Source organism: Ascaphus truei, chromosome 4 (genome assembly GCF_040206685.1).
Source record: "Ascaphus truei isolate aAscTru1 chromosome 4, aAscTru1.hap1, whole genome shotgun sequence".
Taxonomy (NCBI): domain Eukaryota; kingdom Metazoa; phylum Chordata; class Amphibia; order Anura; family Ascaphidae; genus Ascaphus; species Ascaphus truei.
The window spans coordinates 5,296,007-5,320,538 of record NC_134486.1 but is presented as its reverse complement, the minus strand read 5'-3'; the positions used below and the strand labels follow the sequence as shown (position 1 = coordinate 5,320,538).

General features: G+C 43.8%; 1 protein-coding gene across 1 annotated transcript in view; it reads left to right on the top strand.

Annotated features, from left to right (window-relative positions):
* Positions 1–23,932, top strand: part of LOC142491889 (extracellular calcium-sensing receptor-like) — a 36,584-nt gene extending 12,652 nt beyond the window's left edge. The window contains exons 3-6 of the mRNA XM_075594707.1: positions 3,709–4,551; positions 5,612–5,830; positions 11,990–12,113; positions 22,755–23,932. Coding sequence (XP_075450822.1) covers positions 3,709–4,551; positions 5,612–5,830; positions 11,990–12,113; positions 22,755–23,665 — 2,097 coding nt within the window. The 3' untranslated portion in view covers positions 23,666–23,932. The remainder of the gene's footprint in view (positions 1–3,708; positions 4,552–5,611; positions 5,831–11,989; positions 12,114–22,754) is intronic.
* Positions 23,933–24,532: the final 600 nt, after the last annotated feature.

The following is a 24,532-nucleotide window of genomic DNA, read 5'->3' as shown; positions in this document are numbered from 1 at the left end:
TGCCCGGGGTCCCACGCATGTCTAGTTACTCCACAGATGTGTATACAAGTTTGTACTGAAATTAAAGTATATGACTAAGTGCTCTGATTAAAAAAGGTCCAGGCCCCGGGTACAAATGTCAGGAAAAAGTGGTAAAGTCTTATAGTTTCTAATTCCAGAGTTATAAAAAGCAGTTATAAGAAGCAGTTATAAGAAGCAGTTATAAGAAGCATGCATTCCTGAGTATAAAGTCCATCCTTACATCAGTTTCAGGATCTTCAGAATCAGGTCACTTGGTGGAGCATGAATCAGAACCCCCAGTTAGGTGGCACCAGGTAACCATTCTGCTGAGGTGCACTCAGTCATGTCATCACAAACCCCAGATGGATCCCGTGATTTCCTTATCTTTCCCCGATCAGGAGGACTGTCAGAAGTTGTATAAAGGAGACACACTGTCACTTTGAGACTGCAAAGGGAAACACAAAGTGTAAAGTATGTGAGTGCTCCAGTGAGACCAAACGGAGCCTGTCAGCCATGATAGTGTCATTAACAAACACTAAGGGGCCTATGCTAGTAGCCTTCATAAACCGCTTATCGAGGCTTTTTAGCTGTTATCGGACAAAAATGCCTACAGCGATTCAGAAAGCCTCGATATGTGGGCGGTGAATGCATTAATCGACATTTTTTGCTGTCATCCAAAACACATAGCCAAGTGAGCAGCGATAAGCCACTTTTCTGCAGGTTTTGATACTTGTGGAAATCTAGTAGCCACGATTAGCTTATCGCCACTTGCAAAAGGACCGCACTTTAAAAGACATTATTCCTGTGCTTTGTTTCGTCTCTGGACATTTTATCCCATTCTCTCCCGCAGTAAGTGTTTTGTCAAGTATATTCTAAGGTTGTCGTGTGTCTGTCTATTAAGGAAATAAATGTCAGTTTATTTTGCTCAACTTGTGTGCTCAATCTAGATCCCCAAAATATAAAATTGTTGATCAGGTCAGTCCATCGTGACAGGTACTCCAACCATACATGAGGTTGCAAGGAATTTTAGAAGTCTAAGTCTGGTATAGTGTGTGGGGAATATGGCTAGTAGGAATTAAAGTGCAAACTTCTTATTCTATTCCCCATAACCCTAAGACTTAGAAAAGTAAAAGGTGTATATTTTATTAAACAGTGTGTTAATAGTGTATATATGCTTTGTATAATCACGGTATAATGAGCTGGGTCTTTCCGGACCAATGTTCTGGGTGAGTCACTGGGCTACCAGCTTGGTGCCACTGTGTCTACCAAGACATCGGGCATGAAAGCCACAGAGGATGCCAGAGGTGTTAAAAGCATTTGGGCAAGAGGTTTAGGTTGAGCACCCACGTCCTGGGATGAATGGCAAGTCCTCGGACTACCATTTGTCTTCCCAGACCGTAAGGAGCCTAAACCAGCGGGTGGGTTCTGGAAACCAAGTGGCTGAGGTGCCAGGTTGGAGCATGCCCTTGGCAGATTCTGAAGTCCTGCTTGCTTGGCTTCAGTAGACTGCCATCGCTTTGATTGGCTGGTAGGAAATGTCCCACGTTTGGATCGGCTGCAGTATTTCATAAACTAACACTGAAATACTATAAGAATCCCTCAGCCAATCCGGTGTTGAGATTCTAAGCGCCAGAACATCATTGGCAAATTTTAATGTACCAAAAGATGCTCTCGGAGAAATAGCAGCGAGCCGGCTTCAGAAATTTCATGTCGAGACATTTTCTAAGTCCCACTTTTTGCGCCCAAGTTCTGGGAATTGAGCGTAGCGGTCACGCTGGGATTGCAAGCCGATTTTAGTTCCAAGGCATTTGGAGCTACAGTAAGTCGCAGTCGAGGCATTTCAAGTCCTCCAGAGCAGATACAGCAGTGGCGTCAGGAACTTCATGCCGATTTGAGTTCCAGGACATTTTGGGCCAAGTCCCGGTCAACCAAAAACTTTGTTCTATGTTCTGTAGAAGCTAGGAAAGTCTAGTTTTGCAGCCCAGACCTCCAGGAAGTGTGTCTTTCTTATGTATTTTGTGTCCCATTATGTTGTGTACGCCTATTTTCAGTGAATAAATTACAATTTGTTTTACTAACTTATTTTGCTCAGCGAATGATCCCAGTAAAAAGGTGTAAATTAGAGTGGCGGCCGCCCTGAGTCTAAAGCGTCCGCCACCGCGGGAATTTTTAAACCGCGTGCAGACGCAGGCTTTTTTTTTATTTTCGGCGCCTGCGGCGCTTCCATTGTTCAGCGCCATTAGCGCTGAACGGAGATGTGGCTGGCGCGCGACCGCGAGATGCGGCTGGCGCGCGGCCAAATTCGGCTGCTGAAGAAAACAGCCCCGAACAATTGCGGGTAAGCTTTAGAATAAGCTTAGCCGCGACTGTACCTGCTCTCCCGTGACAGCCGCGCCTCCCATAGCTCCCTACAGACTGCAGATCACGGCTTTAATCTGTGCACTCGCCGCCAGGCGCACATGTAGCAGTAGTTACTGGGGCCGTAGCCTTAGGAGACACAATTGTAAAAAGATGATTTTATTGATAGCAGAATTCGGGGTGACAGCACATCTCTCTCGCAGGAGAGAGCCATGTGAGCCATGCCACACGAACAAAGCAAAGCTTATTTATACTGTAAGTAAATACAAAGCCCAACGTGTCAGGTGACCTTTAAATGCTATTGTCACCATATACGGCCTTTTTTTGTGCACTAGCTTAATCCTGCCTACATTTCCTGTCACTACCCATGTGGTGACTCACGCAGGCACACCAGAAGGTTAACTTTAACCGACTGTTAAATATAAAATGCAAAATGTTAAATGAAAAACTTGTTTACCGAAATTTCTACAGTCACTTTCCTATTTCGAGGTGATAACCAATTTTCAAACGACAAAATATTTCCTGTAACTTTTCTTTCCTCTTAGAGTGTAATCTTCTGGTTACAATTTAGAATATGCAGTAGTCCTGTTATTTTACACTTTTTTCTGCAAAATTAATTCCTCATATATTTTGAACTACCACATCTGAGCAATTCCCAACACATATCTTGACTTGATCACTTTGTAACCCAGACCCCCATAACGATTGCCTGGGGCCATTTTTCCAGCATCCAATTGTCCTCCATCATCTTTTGTGATCTCACAAACCCTCATTAATCCCACCCACAAAACTAAGGAGGAGCACATACCCAGGTTCAAAATCTGAAACTCCCCAAACTTGGTTCAGTTTCATCCGTAGAGCGAGTTTTTATGCAGAATCTGAATATGGGGGAAAAAACACACCAAAACACATTTCTTACTCAAATTCCAATCTGGGATCCCATCTCCAACTCCCAACTGTCTGGTGCCCCCTGGATTGGCCAGGAGTGAGGGACTCTCCCTTCAAATACATTCACCAAAAAATCCCTCCCCCATAAGTCCTTACTTCCTCTGGTTTTGCTGTAGGGAATGCAGGGGTTACTGCCGCTCCGGCTGAGGACTCCTGAATGGGTGGGTATTGACTCCTCAGACTCTGGGATCCAATAAACAGAGGAGATGAGACAGCTGAACACATGCACAGGAGTCCTTAAAGCTGCAGTTAACCCATGAAGACCCGACAGCAGCACTGAAGTAGGTAGGGACACTGCTCCACAATGTCACACTCCTCTCATGTCACGCTCTTGCCCCCAGGAAATTCAAGATTTTGGGTAAAATACAGAACCTGTTGATAATACCACATTCCCTTTTTCAGATCAGTCATGGAGCGACTCTTTCAGCACTGAGTGACAAAGTAAACTTCCCATCCTTCCTCCGTACAGTGCCTAGTAATATGTTTCAGAACATTGCTCTCACTCAGCTCATTGGCCTGCTTGGTTGGACTTGGGTGGGAATGCTGGTTGTGGACAATGATGCGGGGGAGCAGGGTGGGCAGGTTATCAAGACTGGGATAGAGAAGAGTGGGAGCTGTGTGGCCTTTCTTGAGAAGATCCACATGAGCTACTCCCAAAGAAAGATCCAGAGAGTGGTAGATGTCATTAGGCAAAGTTCTGTTAATGTGATAGTCCTCCATAGCCCTGAGGTCCATGTAATGGCTCTGCTAGATGCACTCTATGATGGGGGTGTGACTGAAAAGATCTTCATATCATCTGCCTCCTTTGGACTTACCCCTGGTCTATTCTCCAAAAAGGCCTGGAAAGTGTTAAATGGGACCATAGGTCTGATTCCAAATACAGGAACCATGCCGGGCTTTGAGGAGTTTCTCCAAAACCTGCACCCATCCAGGTATTCTGAATATCCCTTCATCAGGCTCTTCTGGGAGAGAGCGTTCAACTGCAGGTGGCCAGAAGAGGAAGCAAGAGAGGACACCTTAATTCCAGGTGCAATGCATGAGTGGGTTCTCTGCACAGGGGATGAGGTGCTTGGGGAGCTGATCCCCTCTTTATTTGAGATAAATGATCTCAGCTATACGTATCATGCCTACCTGGCGGTGTATGCCTATGCACATGCTCTGCATGCGCTCCTCATGTGCCTGACAGAGAGAGGATATTTGCAGGAGGGAACATGTGGTAATGTCAATGACATCCAACCTTGGCAGGTAAAGTGAATATCCGACATTCAAAATACACTGTTGGGCTATACCACAAGCACCACCGACTGTGCTCCGTCATCCACACTTACCCCGATCCATGGAATCCTTTACACTGCTTATACAGCTGTATCTATGTAATACTATACAAGTCCCTTATAGTACTCCACAAATACCCCTCCATCACTGGCTTATCAACAGGATCACTTGCACTAGTATAACTATAGCAAACATAATATTTCCCCATTAGTCAGTATTTTATTTATAATACTGTACTTGGCTACATAATAACACCTAAAACAACATCAATGGCATGACCCTAACACAGCAAAACACATACTGTAAGTAGAAAACAAGGAGTGTGTAAAATCAGAAACTACTAGAACTTTACATAAAAAAACACTATTTAAAACCAAAACCAAACCCCAAACATTATTTAGAACTAAAATGTGAACATTAGGTCAAGTTCCCATTTCAGAATTTTTTTTGTACGTACCTGTACCTGTGTTACTAATTTTAAGTGTTTAGTTATATTATAGAATCTTAATTATTTCAAATTTTTCTTCAGTACCTTCAGTATTTAATCACTTTCTGTGGTTGACATTTTTTGGTACCAATCCCAAATTACAACCAAATAAATTGAGTTCTAGCAAAACCAGAACCAAATCGAAACAAACATTTTATAGAACTTAAAGAAAAACATGAGTGAAAGTTCCCAGTACAGGACAATGACTCTGTGTCATCTATAGCTATACGTCTCACAGAATATATTTAGTGGGTGACCTGTAGTCCTAGTATTACTGTTAGGGATTTAGCAAACAATGGTTTCCCATTGGTTATCTCTATAGTACAGTAAGTCAGTCCCGATTCTGTACATCTCTGTCACATCTTGCACCGTACATGACATTCCCTTCTCTAAACCCGCTCCAGACTCATCCGGTCCTTTTTAAGTTGAAGTGAGCAGAACAGTAATAACAGTTTGGCTGTGCCATGGATTTATACAATCACTGCATTATACTTTATATTCTCAGAGTCATTGATCATTATTGGTGTCATTATATTTATTCAGGTCCTTCACTCTCTGAAGAAAGTCAATTTCCAAACCAAGACCGGAGACAGAGTGACTTTTAATATCAATGGGGACATCCCTGCTTTCTATGACATTGTGAACATTCAGATTCTCAACGGCAGCTTTAACCTGGTGAAAGTGGGAAGATTTGACCCAGAAGCACCTGACAAAATTATTATAAACATCAGCGCCATTCTGTGGAATGAGAGATTTTCCCATGTGAGTGTTACCAAGCCTCATCCTTCCTTTCTACTGGATATGATAGAAAATACTTGTTATTTCATTACAGACTCAGGGAGCATAACATTAATTCCAGTGAAACACATGTTATAATGATAGATTTATTTTGTGTAACTATGGCATTCTGCACTGAAAGGTACAGATTAAAAGTGCTGTTGGTCATTTCCATATCAGTGTCATCCTGCGAGGAGAAGTATGATGGGTCATAGGATGTTTCTGTACTGTGTCCCAGAGGTGGGAAGAGCAAACTAAACAATCCCTCCCAGCCTTCCATCTGTTACTGGGGTATGGGAGGCAGAGAATCCGTCCATGTTACTATGGAGCAGAATCAAAACTCCATTCTCCATGCCATTGTGAGTTTAGAGGAACAGACTCAATAGACTTTCCTTATTAGGGGTGAGTGTTTTATTATCAGGGAACACATACAGTATTCTTCACTGAACTTTAAAGACCTAAGCAGTAAGCACATGATTTTGCACATTTTGGCATGGAATTGTGGTTAAACATGCTGTTGGCAATTCCTTCATAATACCTGCATAAATTATGCTTTTGTCACGGGAGACCTGGTTATTTACACCTTTTTACCAGGATCATTCATTGAAAAAAACAAGGTAGTGAAATAAATTGTAATTTATTTGGCATACATTCGCTTACACACAATGATACACAAAATACAGAAAAAAGACCCACTTACTGGGGGTCTGGGGTCAAAAACAAGACTTTGCTAGGTGCAGGGAACTCTAAGTAAGAGTTTTACTCCGACCGAGACTTTGCCCGGAATCTCGTGGAACCCAAATCGGCAGAAAGTTCCATACTCCACCGCTACGTTCTCTTCTGAGAGCTTGGACTTTTCTTGACTGCGAGTTACTCCGGATCTCCTGGAACTAAAATCGGCTTAAAATCCCAGCCGCATCCGCTATGATCGTTTTTGAGAACTTGGGCGCAAAAGCCGGGACTTAGACTCCAGCAGGCGGACTTTTAAGGCTTGAATTGAAGCCACTTGCCTTGCTATTCGAGCAAGAGCAAATTTGAAAAGCCTGCCTGCGCTCTTAAAACAGGGAAGTCTGAATCTGATTGTCTCACAGATTCTTATAGTACTCTGAGTCTTATTCACAAAACTCAGCAGCCAATCAACGCGTGAGAACTTTCCCAAGCAGTCAATCAGAGCCAAGTCGGCTAGAAAAGCCGTGTCAGTGAGAAATATGAAATAGCCAAGAGACATGCGCAAGCCTGCGACTTCTCTACCTGACTATCTCAATGCCACCCGCTGGGACAGACTCCACCTGGTCTGGCAGAGCAAGTGGCATCCCGGAGTGCTGCCATTGATCTCCCGACCTGGTACTCTGCCTTTCCCCGCTGACCAAATGCTATTCACACCTCTGGGCATCCTCTGACTGCTTTGAACTCCGATGTCCAGCAGACTTACTGGCGACTATGGGTTAGCTTGGGCAGCCTGTTTGAACATCGGTTCCGAAAGTCCCAAGAACATTATATTACATTCCATTACAGTATATTAATATAGTATGGTTTTACTATACTCCTAGGACTCTGGCTATGGGGAACAGAATAGTTAAAGTGTTGTAGTTCCTGTCTATTTGCTTTTATTCCCCACACACTAGCTCTGGGACTTAGCCTGGACTCTGAGAGTTCCCCCTTTAACCTTATATACGGTTGGGCTATCCACAAACCAAATACAGGTTCTGGGACATCTTGGCACTAACTGGGGTATCCCCTTTAATCTAGGGATTCCCTCAGCTACAGGGATACCTGTTCATCCTTGTGCCTCATTCACCCTTTGGGCTATGCTGAAGCAGGGTACCCTAGGGAACAGGAGAAAAATGGAGAAGGGCAGCGCACTGCCAGAAAAACAGGAGGAGGCTCACAATAAAATAAATCCTTTATTCTTGACATGGATCCAGCCAAACTCCTAGAGAGCTCAAAAATCACCACACCTACGCATTTCGGGCCGTGTGCCCTTTATCAAGGTGTATCTGGAGGACCTGGGAACCCCAACAGTGAGTTACCCCTGTGGGTTTACATACTTACCAGCTTTATAAGGGACATCATTTGTACTACCCATGTGTGCTAGTGAGCACTAGTTACTAGTCCCCTAACCCCTGCCAGGGATGCTGTATTTATACCCTGTATAGTGAATTGTCAAAGCGGAGACTTATACGTTATGAAAAGGATTCAATCTGTTTCTGACGCGCTGGTCACTTATACCTGTTTACCCTAGTGGTGAGTCGCACTTGCATTTTCATGGGGAAGTATTGCCGGGACAATGTGCCTACATGTATCCGAGAATCAGACTTGATTCCCGGGTACATTTATAGAGGAATCGACATCTCCGGACACCAACCTCCTAGGCACATTCTGTCAACAATCCCTCCGCAAATCCCCCCTCCCCCCCTTGAAACTCCCTCCCCAGCAATCCCTGCTCACTAGCATCCCTGGAAAGTTAAAAACACGAAAAATACTTTTATTACAGGTAACACATGGTAAATTTACAAAGTTACTGGGCCCAAGAGCTAACTCTTTTGGTCATTTATACACAGATCAGGGGCAACCAAAACAGGCTTAACCTTTATTTGAGAGCCTGGTTACCCCCTACCATCACAGCTTTCATTTACGCTACCCATGCTAAACTCTGTGGCTTGTGTATACTGATCTGTGTGGTTGATTTCAAGTGCTGGTTGTATTAAGTGTGAAGTTAGACCCAGACGAAAGGGAAGTTCTGTGTATAATAGTGTATACTAGTAGGAGTGTTTGAATTTGGGGAGTGTGCAGTGGCTTAATTTATATTTAGTGTGTGGTAATTGAAGCCTGTAACTTTTCCCCCCTTTCTCCTGCCTGAGGCAGAGTGGGTGTGGTTAGTTTATTGCTAACCTGACACACCTGCAGTGGGTGGGGTTAGTTGATTGCTAACCTAACACACCTGGTGGGTGTCCCTATTTAAACAAAGGCTCCTAACGAATTCTGAGCTTGCGTATATTGATCTGTGTGGTTGATTTCAAGTGCAGGTTGTATTAAGTCTGAAGTTAGACACAGGAAGTGGTTAAACAAGGTATAGTATATTGAAGTACAGTTTACTGTTGGTACTTATAAACTTCATAGTTGCTAGAATGAGCAGGATTGAAAATGCCACTCAATGCACATCTTGCCACATGTATGTGCACTTGGAGCAGCTGTTCCAAGGAGCATACTGCTGTGGGAAGTGTGAGAGGGTGGTCTCTTTAGAATCAGAGATTGCTGATCTGAAGAGGCAACTTGCAATATTGAGGGACATTCATTGGCAATCTTGAAAGGGAATTAGAACTCACTGAGCAGGCCCTTGCTTCGACTAGTGGTGCAGATGGTGGGGATGTTAGTGAGGAGCAGGTAGGTAGCTGGGTAACAGTTAGAAGGGGAAGCAGGGGCAATAGGTAGAGGCAGAGGTAGAGGATTTCTGAGCTGACCCATCCCAATAGATTTGCAATATTGAGTTAAGATATTGGGAGTGTCAGGGCAGAAATGGCAAGGCTGGGGGAGACTGATTTCTCTAGCAGCCAGGGGAGCAGTTCCTCCAGCACAGAGGGGACTCAGGATGCTCAGATACCAAAAAATATTGTGGTGGTAGGGGATTCCATTATTAGGAAGGTAGATAGGGCAATCTGTTGCCATGACCGCATGAGCCGAACAGTTTGTTGTCTCCCGGGTGCTCGGTTTCGGCACATTGCGGATCAAGTAGACAGATTGTTGGGGGGCTGGGATTGACCCAGGGGTCTTGGTACATGTTGGCACCAATAACAAAGTTAGAGAATGTTGGAGGGTCCTAAATTGTAGGGTCCCAAAAATTGTTTCAGGGATATAGGCCAAAAGCTTAAGGCAAGGACCTCCAAGGTAGTATTTTCTGAAAGTAAGATCAACCCTAAAATGTTCTTTAAGTAACTTAATGACAAAAAAATGAGTAAAGAAAATATAGGACACTTTCAGTGTGAGATGGGCAGCCAGATTATTGGAGATAAGGAAAAAGCTGAGGAATTAAACATATTCTTTGCCTCTGTGTTTACCAGGGAAGAATCAAGTTCAATAGTAGCGCCGCAGGAGGAAGCCACAACCTCCATATTAATGAACAATTGGTTAACCGAGGAAGAAGTTCATATAGACGGCTTGATAAAATTAAAGTAAATAAGGCACCTTTCCCCGATGGTATACACCCAAAAGTTCTCAAGGTGTTAAGCTCAGTAATAGCCAAACCATTACATTTAATATTCAAGGACTCAATTTCCACAGGCTCAGTACCACAAGATTGGTGTAAAGCAGATGTGGTGATATATATTGAAAAAGGGATCTAGATCACAACCGGGGAATTACAGACCTGTAAGCCTGACTTCAATAGTAGGGAAACTACTTGAAGGTTTAATATGGGATAATATTCAGGAATACCTAATGGAAAAAAAATCGTTAGTAATAGTCAGCATGGATTTATGAGGGATAGATCATGCCAAACTAACCTTATTTGTTTCTTTGAGGAGGTAAGTAGGAATTTAGACCAGGGTAATTAAGATAATGGTAATGCATTTGATGTGGTCTACTTAGATTTTGCAAAGGCTTTAGATATGGTTCTACACAAGAGGTTGGTATACAAAATAAAGCAAATTTGACTCAGTAATAATATATGCACCTGGATTGAAAACTGGTTGAAGGACAGACAACAGAGGGTTGTCATAAATGGAACTTTTCCAGGTTGGGCTAAAGTCATTAGTGGAATACCTCAGGGATCGCTACTGGGACCCATGCTTTTTAACTTGTTTATTAATTACCTTGAGGTTGGCATTGAGAGCAAAGTCTCCATGTTTGCTGATGATACTAAATTGTGTAAGGTAATAGAATCAGAGCAGGATGTAATTTCTCTTCAGAAGGACTTGGAGAGACTGGAAACGTGGGCAGGTAAATGGCAGATGAGGTTTAATACAGATAAATGTACGGTTATGCATTTGGGATGCAAGAATAAACTGGCGACTTACAAATTAAATGGGGATAAATTGGGGGAATCCTTGATGGAGAAGGATTTAGGAGTGCTTGTAGATAGCAGGCTTAGCAATAGTGCCCAATGTCATGCAGTAGCTGCAAAGGCAAACAAGATCGTATCTTGCATCAAACGGGCAATGGATGGAAGGGAAGAAAACATAATTATGCCCCTTTACAAAGCAATAGTAAGACCACACCTTGAATATGGAGTACTATTCTGGACACCACTCTTTGGAAAAGACATTATAGAACTAGAAAGAGTGCAGAGAAGAGCCACCAAATTAAAAAGGGGATGGACATTCTAACTTATGAGGAGAGGCTAGCTAAATTAGATGTCTTTCCATTCGAAAAGAGGTATCTAAGAGGGGATATGATACTATATACAAATATATTCGGGGACAGTACAAGGAGCTTTAAAAAGAGCTATTCATCCCACGGGCAGTACAAAGGATTCGGGGCCATCCCTTAAGTTTGGAGGAAAGGAGATTTCACCAGCAACAAAGGAAAGGGTTCTTTACAGTAAGGGCAGTTAAAATGTGGAATTCATTACCCATGGAGACAGTGATGGCAATAGATTTGTTCAAAAAAAAGGTTGGACATCTTTTCAGAATGGAAAGGTATACACGGATATACCAAATAAGTATACATGGGAAGGATGTTGATCCAGGGAGTAATCCGATTCTTGGAGCCGGGAAGGAGTTTATTTTTCCCCTTATGAGATATCATTGGATGATATGACACTGGGGTTTTTTGTTTGCCTTTCTCTGGATCAATAAGTATGTATAGATATAGGATAAAGTATCTGTTGTCTAAATTTAGCATAGGTTGAACTTGGTGGATGTATGTCTTTTTCAACCTCATCTACTATGTAACTATGTAAATGCTTATGTCACCCTCAAATACAGAGTCTGTACTTTCAAACTGTATATACAGACATTAAACATTACTTATCCCAGTACAGATCTGTGGTGTCCTCCACTGATCATCTCCCCCTCCTCTGAGTGATCTCCATTTCCCACACCTGTCTGTTAGGTATCCTACAGTCAATACCTTATCCATTAAACCCCATTACAATCCATTCCTTGTTAGTGTTTCCCTAATACTGGCCTGGGTGTCACTCCCTTGCAGGTGCCTCTCTCTGTCTGCAGTAGCAGCTGCCGCCCAGGGTACAGAAAAGCTGCTCGGGAAGGACAGCCGATTTGCTGCTTTGACTGTGTCCCATGTTCTGTGGGAGAGATGGCCAATGAGACAGGTTTGTTCCATCGTAGAAAAGCAATTCAGATGTTTAAACATATTAACTCTGAAGAGGGAAGAGTAGTTTTTTCAGTCAAGTTATTTGTTTGTACGATGTATGGACTGTCCCTAAAATTATTTACTGTGATTGTCTTACAATCTCTTCTGTGAGACTGTTTTATACATCTGTTACGCTTGTAGCCCTGTGTGGTTTGGGCTATAAGTCTGCCTTCCTCCTGGCAGTAAAACTTGGTAAGGGCAGGTTTGCCAGGAGTTATCATGTGTTTTCCCCACACACATGCTGTGCAGTGAGTCTGTGTAGGTAGTGTCATCAGGCTCTGTATCCAATTAGAGACACAGGGGTGGTGCCTACTGAAGCTATTTACTGCATAGCACTTCCTGAATTTAGTTAGTGTCTCTACTGTTGAGAGTGTCTGGTCTACCCTATCTGGACTGTGCAGGGCACTGCCAGTCTGAGGCTCCGCTCAGGGGAGAGGAGGGAGATCATACCTCTTATTCTAATAGAGAATAAGGGAAGAGCTAGAACTGCTCTCAGTGCACGTTGGCTGGGAGTGTACTGCACCGACACACTTTATTCGAGCAAATACCCAGTATGTACCTGGCAGATACCTGGAATGCGCCGCTCCTCACCTCTGACAAGCCCCGTTGCGTTTGCCTTCCCAGCCATGGTTCATGCCTGGCTGACGGGCGGCTGATCTGTTAAATGATAATGATTAGGATTTAATAGGCTGCAATGCTTCGCGTGTCTACCAGATGGCATACATTCATGAATTGTAATGCAGTATATATATATACTGTGCAGTATTGCAGCCAGCGGGAATAAAATGCTTCAATCCCTGCCTGGAAAATACCTCAATGCACTCGGGCAGAAAACAGTCACAAACCTCAATACACCCGGGTATACCCGAATTCGTGGGACTAGCCGAGCTCGAATAAAGTGTGTCGCCAGTGTATGTTCACGGTCAACCTACAGGTGTAGACCTAATGTGCTGCTGAGCACATGCTGAATGATGGGCAGTCTGCCATGCAATGATGCAAATAAAGTATTCCTGTGATTCAAACGACTTCTTGCCTGAGACTGGAATCAATCATGCAGAAGCTAGAGAGAGAAGTTCTCCTGCAGAGGTTCCTCCCTACAAGTCTGGGGATCTGCAAGAGATGGAGGCTCTGTTGTAAGTACCACTCATGTTCCCCTCAAAAGCCTGTCCAGATATCCCCCATACCATCGTGGGAGACTCAGGGCCCCCTGTTGCCAGCACGTTTGCACCATACTTTAGCCGGTAACCAGAGTAGAACTTCCCCTAGGGTACCCGACATGAGATTGGGGGAGGGGAATGAGGGTTACACACTTTTTATGAAGTATTTTCTTACGCTTCCCCTGAGGTTCCCATCCCCAATGTCAGAGCACGACCTCGTGTTCCAACATGGTCTCCGAAAAATGTTTAGATAGCAAACTGTATTGATGGATAAAGTACATTCTGGGAATTTAAAGATTGTATTACATCCCCATCTCCAACATTTTTATCTTTTGAATATATTTTATTCCTCAACTCAAATATGTACATGTGTCTGTGTTGTGTTGTTATTAATATTTTAGCACAAACAATAAAGGCAAAGCCATTATTTTATTTGTTTATAGTTAGTGGCAACTACACACAATAGCAACACGACATAAAATAATTTCACTGTGATACAGAAAAAAGAGCAGAACACATAGAAAAGGAGGGACACGCTGAATCCTTGTCCTGAGGAAATTACTAAGTGGTTAAAATTAAGGCATGCAGAAAAAGGAGAAATATGTGGGTGCAAAGAGAAAGTCCAAACATTGATGGGGTGAGACCTCTAGAGGTAAGAGGTAGAATTTGAGAAAGTCTAAAGGAGAATGTCAGTGGTAGAGACATGAGGGACTGAAAAGAGACAGCCGCAAGCACCGTACAAGCACAGAACAACAAAAGGAGCTGCACGTATTGTAATTAGAGATGAAATAATCTACATTTAATTTGATGAGAGTACCGCTGCACCACACTGCAAAGTTCATTGATGAAAAAACTGTTAATTGCTGGTTAAAAACAGATTTATTGGTGGACAACAAACAGCATGGCAGCCAATGTGTATTGGCCACTCTAACGCGTTTCACGCACTAAGGAGCATTATCAATGCGTACTCAAGGACTCACTAGGCTGAGGTATACAGTATGTTCCAGGTAATCCCCCGGAAATCGCGGCACAACGCCTTAGTCTGTCTGAGTCATAGAGACTCAGCAAGTGTTGTGATCATGGCTGGAGATCAGCTACTCCTCAAGTGGAGTGTCACAGCAAAATAACATATACTGTAAATACATTCTAACATTTATATATAACATATTAAAAACACCATGAGACATAAATAGCTCTCAAAATGATGCAATTCATTACAATTGGCTGCTTAATGCTGAGTTAGGAAGATGATACAAAATTCAAAGAGAACAAAAACATGCCACGTGTTGATACATTGTTTACATGTTCCCCATATAACTAAACCAGGTGAAGGCATAAGCCCCTTTAGAGATTGTGTATGTCAATAATGGTTAGTTTATTAAACATGTATGTACAGATAGTTAAACATTTATATTTGAAAAACATATTTTATGGCATATATTGATTATTACACCTAGAAGGTAAAGGACAAAGGGGCCTATGCAGAAAGGTCCGAAAAATTGCATTCAACAGGGTTTCAATTCGCCAGGTTTTTGGCGTGTTAACCTCGCTGTATGCTGTAAGGGGCGAATCCCTGGCGAATGAATGCGCCACCACCATTTGATAAAATGGCTAGTAATCGGTGGCGAGACGGCTGCCTGGCGAGAAACTGCAGAGAAGCCGTCCCCTGGCGAGTTGTGTTTCCAGCAGAGAGAGATCCGCTGCTCTCTCTGCGCAAACATCGGCACATTAAAAATTATTTAAAATACATTTTTACTCCTAGTGTACATGTGCAGGGGGTCTCCGGAGCTGATCCGCATTGGCCCCTTTATGAGGTGCCGGTATCCCTCTGCATTTAAAGGTCCCGATCACGTGACCGCGGAATGTAAACATAGCAGAGGGATACCGGCACCCCATAAAGGGGCCTGTATCTCGGGAAGCAGGGGGTCCCCGGACCTAAAACCAAAGCGGTTCAGCTTCGGAGACCCTCTGCACATCTACACTATCAGTAAAACACCCATATCAATAAACACTCATTCCTTACCTTTGCGGCTATCTGCTACGATAACGAAGCAGCATGAATGTATTTTTAATAATAGTGTACTGTAAGCAGGGGGTCTCTGAGCCACAAATCAATGCGGTTCAGCTCAGGGGACCCCCTGCTCCCGCACAAAATTATTAAAATACAGAAATGCTGCTTCATTACCATAGTGTATAGCCGCTAAGGCATTGAAGGGTTAAGGCAGAATAGCATGTTTATTGGGGACAATTGCCCCCAAAAACCATTACAATAAACAACATACACCCCCTGTTTATTTAAAATACATAAACAACAATAAATACATTAAATACATATAGCACTTACCCATTACCGGTTGCCACGATGAAGGCCATCCTCCTCTTCATCCTGCCCATGCCCCCTCCGCTGCTGCAAAACAGACACATGAATGAAAACATCCAAAGTAATGTCCCCTAACCCCTTAATCACCATAGCGGTTATTAACCGCTAAAGTCATTAAGGGGTTAACCCACCACTCGGGATGCCTACATACCCTCCCCCACTAACCCCCCACCCTGTGATGCCTAATCACCCTCACCCACTACCCACAAGGGAGGCCTACCCACATACCGTTGGGGAACCCCCCCCCCAGACCCACAATAAACTTAATTCTATTTATTAAATACATTACCCACCCCCTGTGCCCCCCCATAAAGACAAGATTTATCCTTTTACAAACACAGCCCCACGCGAGTCCCCGGTGGGCTGGCAGGGCACCTGACAGACCTACAGGGCACCAGCAGCCCTTTTCAAACAGGTTCTGGAGGCCTGTTGGTGGGTCCCGCCAAGTGCCATGGCCCCCAGGTGGTCTCCTTTGGTCACCGTGGGCCACAATTGGGTCCAAGGATGTCTGGGAGTCCCTGGTCAGGCCCACAGGTGTCTGCGGGGCCTCGGGTGGTTCCCACGGGGGTCTGGGGAACTCACGAGTGCTCACTACGGGTCGGCGGTGCCCCCACGGATGTGGGACCACCGCTTCATCCCCGCACCTATGGGTCGGCGGTGCCCCCACAGATGTGAGGCCACCGCTTCATCCCCGCATGTGTCACCCGTGGAACCACAAGCCTGGTACACGTGAGATACCCAAGGTGGTCTCCAGAGGTCTCACGCGGAATCACGGAACAAACCCTGAATGTAAAAAAAATAAACCTGGCCTATACATTCAATACATACACCCCCCCCCAACACCTACAGTACAATAAGGTGCAAAATAACTATTATCCAGATAGGGATAATAGATTATTTGCCCATTATTAAAAACATTAACTAGCATATTCAAATAAATAAAGTACTACTGACCTCATCAATAAGAAGTCTCAGTCGCCAGCAACATCCTTGTCTTGACCACAAAATACATTGCCAATAAAAAGCCAAATACATTGCAATTACATTCAGATATCAATTAATCCCTTAAATACCTTATCGGATAATAACCGCAAAGGTAATCAAGGGGTTAAGCCACACTGGCCCGATACCCACCCTTCATCCATGAATTTGTACATTGGCTTCATCATGCAAATATATATATATATATATATATATATATATATATATATATATATATATATATATATATATATATATATATATATATATATATATATACTGAGATATATATATATATTTATTTATATATATATATATATATATATATATATATATATATATATATATAATCAAAAAATAAATAGATGATACCGTTCTGTGGCTAACGAAATGCTTTTATTTGTGTGAGCTTTCGAGATACACTGATCTCTTCTTCCGGCGATGTTACAATGAATGAAGCAAGGATAACTTAAAAACAGTGTCTCTTGGAATGTTATCTGTGCTTGTCCTTTCCCCGGTGTGGATGTGTTTTATGGCTAGAGGTGTCAAAGGGTAACTGAAAGCAAGTGAAGAAAGAGTGTGTATGTGTATCAGTGTGAATAAAAATGAATGGAGAGCCCACAGTATAAACAGTGCTCTACACACTCTAAAAACTCTCACATTTCCACACCCACCCACACCATTTATATCCCTCTCACTCCACACACACCTTGTGTAGAGCACTGTTTATACTGTGGGCTCTCCATTCATTTTTATTCACACTGATACACATACACACTCTTTCTTCACTTGCTTTCAGTTACCCTTTGACACCTCTAGCCATAAAACACATCCACACCGGGGAAGGACAAGCACAGATAACATTCCAAGAGAAACTGTTTTTAAGTTATCCTTGCTTCATTCATTGTAACATCGCCGGAAGAAGAGATCAGTGTATCTCGAAAGCTCGCACAAATAAAAGCATTTCGTTAGCCACAGAACGGTATCATCTATTTATTTTTTGATTATATATATATATATATATATATATATATATATATATATATATTCATGTATTTATTTATTTATTTAGATTTATTTATTTATTGTGGGGCTGCTGTGTGTGATTTCTTTTTATTGTGGGTAGCGGGGGTGGGTGAAGGGGGTATTAGCCCCAACGGTGGTTGTTTAGGGCTTGCTTGGGGTAGTGAGAGGGGTTAACCCCTTCATGACCCTAGCGGTATTAACTGCTACTGTCGTGAAGGGGTTAAGTGCACCCGCAACCCCCCCGCAAACCCTAAACTCATAACACTGGCCAAATACCCCCTTCACCCACACCCGCTACCCAAAATAAAGCTGGCACAGTGGGTTAACCCCTTCATTGCCTTAGCGGTTAGCCGCTAAGGTAATGAAGTGGGCTGTACATGCATTTTTCCTGCCTCGGATGACATGCCGGGGGCCTTCGGTGCTGGTATTAATGGGTATCAGCTCCGGAGACCCCCGGCATCAATCCGAGCCAGGAAAAGGGCCTGATTTTTTTTTTATGTCCCCTATCGCCGCTCAGCTGCAGCTTTTTGCCAACTTTTGTTGGCGGAGCGATTTGGAGAAAATGTCTCCATTTTATTGGCGCAATCAGCGGCGAGATGCTGATCGGGGCTACGTGAATATGGCGGGTTTTAAAACTGGCGAGATATTGCTTCTCGCCACCCGCGCAGCGAGTTTTTTTTCCAAGAAAAAAAAACTGGCGGATTTTCCTCATCTTGCCAGTTTTTCGCCAGTTACTAAATTGCTATAGGCATTTTTGTCAAAAACCTGGCGAGATTCGGCTTCTCGCAGCTCTCTGCATAGCGCCCAAAGTGTCTGTAAAATATGTACCTCTTGCTCCTACTATACTCCCTATGCTCACACACATTTTTAACTCCTCCCTCTGCTCTGGAACCTTTCCATCCTCCTTCAAACATGCAACAGTCATACCATTACTCAAAAACAGCAAGCTTGACCCTACCTGTCTTTCTAACTATCGACCTGTCTCCCTCCTGCCTTTTGCCTCTAAACTCCTTGAACGTCTTGTATTCTCTCGCTTGCTCCATTTTCTCGACACCTATTCTTTCCTAGACCCTCTACAATCTAGCTTCCGCGCTGCTCACTCCACGGAAACAGCCCTCACTAAAATAACTGACGACCTCCATGCTGCCAAAGACAGAGGTCACTACACTCTGCTTATATTACTCGACCTCTCTGCAGCATTTGATACTGTGGATCACCCTCTTCTCCTTCACATTCTCCATACTCTTGGTATTCGGAAAAAAGCTCTATCCTGGATCTCATCCTACCTCTCCCATCGTACTTTCAGTGTCTCTTCTGCTAACACCTCCTCCTACTCTATTGATCTCTCTGTGGGGGTACCCCAGGGCTCTGTCCTGGGACCTCTTCTCTTTTCTCTGTACACACTCTCTCTAGGTGACCTAATAACATCTTTTGGGTTTAATTATCACCTCTATGCTGACGACACACAAATATACTTTTCAACACCCGACCTTACACCTGCTATACAGACCAAAGTTTCTGAATGTCTCTCTGCTATATCATCCTGGATGGCCCTCCATCGCCTTAAACTCAACACGGCTAAAACAGAGCTCCTCATACTTCCTCCCAAACCTGGCCCTACTACCTCCTTCCACATTACTGTTGGAACTACGATCATTCATCCAGTAGCCCAAGCACGCTGCCTAGGGGTCACACTCGACTCCTCTCACACATTCGCCCCTCACATTCAAAACATTTCTAAAACTTGTCACTTTTTCCTCCGCAATATAACAAAGATACGCCCTTTCCTCTGTTGCTCAACTGCTAAAACTCTGACTCAGGCCCTCATTCTCTCCCGTCTTGATTACTGTAACCTCCTGCTGTCCGGCCTTCCTGCCTCTCACCTGTCTCCCCTACAATCTATCCTAAATGCTGCTGCCAGAATCACTCTACTCTTTCCTAGATCTGTCTCAGCATCTCCCCTCCTGAAATCCCTCTCCTGTCTTCCGATCAAATCCCGCATCTCACACTCCATTCTTCTCCTCACTTTTAAAGCTTTACACTCTTCTGCCCCTCCTTACATCTCAGCCCTAATTTCTCGCTACTGTATGCACCATCCCGACTCTTGCGTTCTGCTCAAGGATGTCTTCTTTCTACCCCCTTTTTATCTAAAGCCCTCTCCCGCCTTAAGCCTTTTTCACTTACTGCCCCACACCTCTGGAATGCCCTTCCCCTCAGTACCCGACTAGCACCCTCTCTATCCACCTTTAAGACTCACCTTAAGACACACTTGCTTAAAGAAGCATACGAATAGCACTGTGAACATTCTGAACACATGATACATAAAGCTTGGCCCCCTGCAGACGCACTTACCAGAACTCCCTCCTACTGTCTCTGTACGTTCTCCCTACCTACCAATTAGATTGTAAGCTCCTCGGGGCAGGGACTCCTCTTCCTTAATGTTATATTTATGTCTAAAGCACTTATTCCCATGATCTGTTATTTATATTATCTGTTATTTATTCGATTACCACATGTATTACTACTGTGAAGCGCTATGTACATTAATGGCGCTATATAAATAAAGACATACATACATACATACATACATACATACATACATACATACATACATACATACATATATGTATATATACTCTATAAAACGCACATCTATGGAACATATGTCCTCTTGGAAACGATCCATATTGAGATTTTATTTATAAGGGAACTTTGACCTTGATAGCTGATCTTAGTTAGATTTCTTTGTAGGCTCTGAATCACAGTGCTCACAATGAAATAATAGTACTGCATTCTTCAGTGGTATATAATAGAGGTGTATAATTCATACGTACTGTAAGCTTTTTTGGAACATTCCTCTAAGTATGGAAGAAAATAGATGGAAACAATCTTTCTAAGTTGGAAATCTGGCTACGTAGAGTCTTCCCCTTAGATAATACATGAGTCATTTATCACTCCAAATAAGCATATACATACAGTATATCTACCAGATACTTTACATATATTTGATTGGTTGATTAAAAGTATACTATAATATAATACATAGAATAGCATGTAAATATGTTTGCGTAAAGGATTGTACTGAATATATAATCAGCAATGTATTTATGTATATGTTTTTAAATACGATAAAGATGCGACTATCATAGAACGTGTTGTAACTCCCAATCCAAATTTATCCATGCAGGGGCCAATGTATTGGGTGAAAAAATCCAAAACATTTCTCGGCGGTTGAGCATACCCAGCCGGGAATTAGGGACCCAGCCGGGAATTAGGGACCCAGCCGGGAATTAGGGACCCAGCCGGGAATTAGGGACCCAGCCGGTAACCAGGGACCCAGCCGGGAACCAAGGACCCAGCCGGGAATCAGAGACCCAGCCGGTAACCAGGGACCCAGCCGGTAACCAGGGACTCAGCCGGGAATCAGGGACCCAAACGGGAATCAGGGACCCAGCCGGGAATTAGGGACCCAGCCGGTAACCATGGACCCAGCTGTAATCAGGGACCAAGCCGGGAACCAGGGACCCAGCCGGGAATCAGGGACCCAGCCGTGAACCAGAGACCCAGCCGGGAATCAGGGACCCAGCCGGGAATCAGGGACCCAGCCGGGAACCAGGGACCCAGCCGGGAATCAGAGACCCAGCCGGTAACCAGGGACCCAGCCGGTAACCAGGGACTCAGCCGGGAATCAGGGACCCAAACGGGAATCAGGGACCCAGCCGGGAATTAGGGACCCAGCCGGTAACCATGGACCCAGCCGGGAATCAGAGACCCAGCCGGTAACCAGGGACCCAGCCGGTAACCATGGACCCAGCCGGGAATCAGGGACCCAGCCGGGAACCAGGGACCCAGCCGGGAATCAGAGACCCAGCCGGTAACCAGGGACCCAGCCGGTAACCAGGGACTCAGCCGGGAATCAGGGACCCAAACGGGAATCAGGGACCCAGCCGGGAATCAGGGACCCAGTCGGGAATCAAGGACCCAGCCGGGAACCAGGGACCCAGCCGGTAACAAGGGACTCAGCCGGGAACTAGGGACCCAGCTGGGAATCAGGGACCCAGTCGGGAATCAAGGACCCAGCCGGGAACTAGGGACCCAGCCGGTAACCAGGGACCCAGCCGGGAACTAGAGACCCAGCCGGTAACCAGGGACCCAGCCGGGAACCCAGGACCCAGCCTGGAACCAGGGACCCAGCCTAGGTGAAGACAGTGACCCAGCCAGGAACCAGGGATCCAGCCTGGGTGAAGACAGGGACATGCTCAATCGCCAAGAAAGAAACAGTTCTTAGATTACCCAGCAGACAACTGCAACAGTGTCTTGATGTGCGATATCTAAGATCCCTATTCTTAATAGATCTCAGATGTTCAAGAACTCTTATTTTAATGGGTCTTATAGTCCTCCCTATATATCCTTTGCCGCATGCACTTTGTAACCAATAAACTATGAATGTAGTATTGCAGTGTATGAAAGATTGAATTTTGTACGAGGTATTTGTGGTTTTATATATAACCATTTTAATATGTTTTATGTATGGACCGACAGAACAATGTCTTTTGGGATATAAAATCTCCCCATATTTTTATTTTGTGAATCAAATAAGCTAGGGGACAAAGGGAAGCCATAGCCATAGTTTTAGATTTCTTATGACAAATCTTGGACCCCGAGACACCCAAGTTTTTAAATCACCATTTCATTTTAATACATGTTACAAAATAATACATTTTATTTGTTCGGCTTGTCTATTGTATTGGGTTTTGAATAATGGTGGTTCATGTCCTTCTGTATGTCTACTTGTTTTGTAAGATGGACAGAAGGATCTTACCTTTTTTGTTTCCTCTACACCCTTCATTCTTGGGGCTCATCAGATCCTTTCTCTTGTTTTTATGTGCATAAACAAATGTCTCTTGTAAATCTTTGAAATTATACCCTCTAGATAGGAATCTAGACATTGTTCCTTAGATTGCTTTAGAAATGATTCTTGATAAGAGCATAATCATTTGAGCCTAAGAAATTATCCTCTGGGGATAACCTTCATTTAATTTGTGTTCTATATTAGATGCAGCTGTTTGCCTGAGATGCCCCAGTGACCACTGGACCAATGAAGAACGGGATAGATGTGTCCCCAAGGCGATAGAATTCCTCTCATATCAGGAGCCATTGGGCATCATGTTGGCTGCTATGGTCTTCATTTTCTCCATCTTCACTATTTGCATCCTGTGCATCTTCAACAGAAACCATAACACCCCTTTGATCAAAGCCACCAATCGGGAGCTGAGCTACATCCTGCTAGTGTCCCTCATGCTCTGTTTCCTCTGCTGTCTGGTCTTCATTGGTCGTCCATCTATTCTTACCTGCCTCCTCCGACAAACTTTCTTCAGTGTGGTGTTCTCCATCAGCATCTCCTCTGTCCTGGCTAAGACCATCATGGTTGTCCTGGCATTCAAGGCCACCAGACTTAACAGCCCCTTGAGGAAGTGGCTTGGACCTAAGGTCCCACGTAACGTGGTAGGACTCTGCTCCATGCTGCAGGCTGGGATTTGCTCAGCTTGGCTTCTCACCTCCCCTCCTTTCCCAAAGCTGAACACCGAGTCTGACAACCAGAAGATGATATTTGAATGTCATGATGGACAGAACCTCTTCTTTTATCTGACAATGGGGTTCATGGGCTTTCTGGCATTGGTCAGTTTTCTAGCTGCCTTCATGGCAAGGAACTTACCTGGCAGCTTTAATGAGGCCAAACTGATCACATTCAGCATGCTGGTGTTCTGCAGTGTCTGGGTCTCCTTTATCCCAGCATATCTGAGCACTAAAGGCAAATACATGGTGGCAGTGCAGATATTTGCCATCCTGGCCTCCAGTGCAGGACTATTGGTCTGTATCTTTGTTCCCAAATGCTACATAATCCTGCTAAGACCTGAGAGGAACAACCGAGAGTATTTATCAAGCAGTAAAAAGTTTGAGCATTAAAAAAATACAAGCCCATGATTGGTATTGGGAAGAAGTATGTGTAGAGCAAGCTGGATTGGATCCACTCAGTTCTTGGATTATTTTAATAGTTGTAAAGACAATTTACTTAACCTTCAACATTTCTGCTTTCCATAATAGGAGTCATACTACTCCCTGCCACAAGGTGTCCCACATGTCACTGATTTTATTAGTTTGGTTTGCTTGTGCTACACAACCATGCACCTGTTTTGCCATGTATTTTGTGGTGTATTGTAAGAGGACGTGTGCAGAGGTATGCAATGGAGACTTTTTAAGGTGAAATTAAATAAGGCTTTTATTGCGCCTGTTTCTTTAACACAAGAAAATCATCCAAACGTATGCAAATAAGGGGTCAAACAAAGCTTCTGTTCCACTTGGGAGTATTTATAGTGAAACCTATGCAGTCCACAACTCCCTTTGGATTAGTATGTCTCCCAGCCCCAAACATATATCTTGATATGTGCAGATATACAAAAAGTCTTAGAAAGGAAAGTCTTATCTGTCTCTTGTAGAAGAAGGCTTCTTTGTTCTCCAGGTTTAGAAGTACTTTCCCCTGTTTCTTGCTGGCAGCGTGCAGGCTCAAGGCGTCTATCTCCTTCAGCTCACAGGTGTGCTAAGGAGTCTCACTTCCTGTCTCAGAGGCAGGCTTTTTCTAACACCTCTAATCAGCCAGGTGCTGGTCAATTAACCAGCACACTGCTGGATTAGAGGCATGTTTTCTGAACAGGGTAAATCCCCTGTTACGTGTATGTTGACAAAGGTATAGACAATAAAACAGAGACAAACAGCACACCCAATAGCACTCACTGTTGCAGCATCACTGTTATCATCTTAAGAAAAAGTATGCAG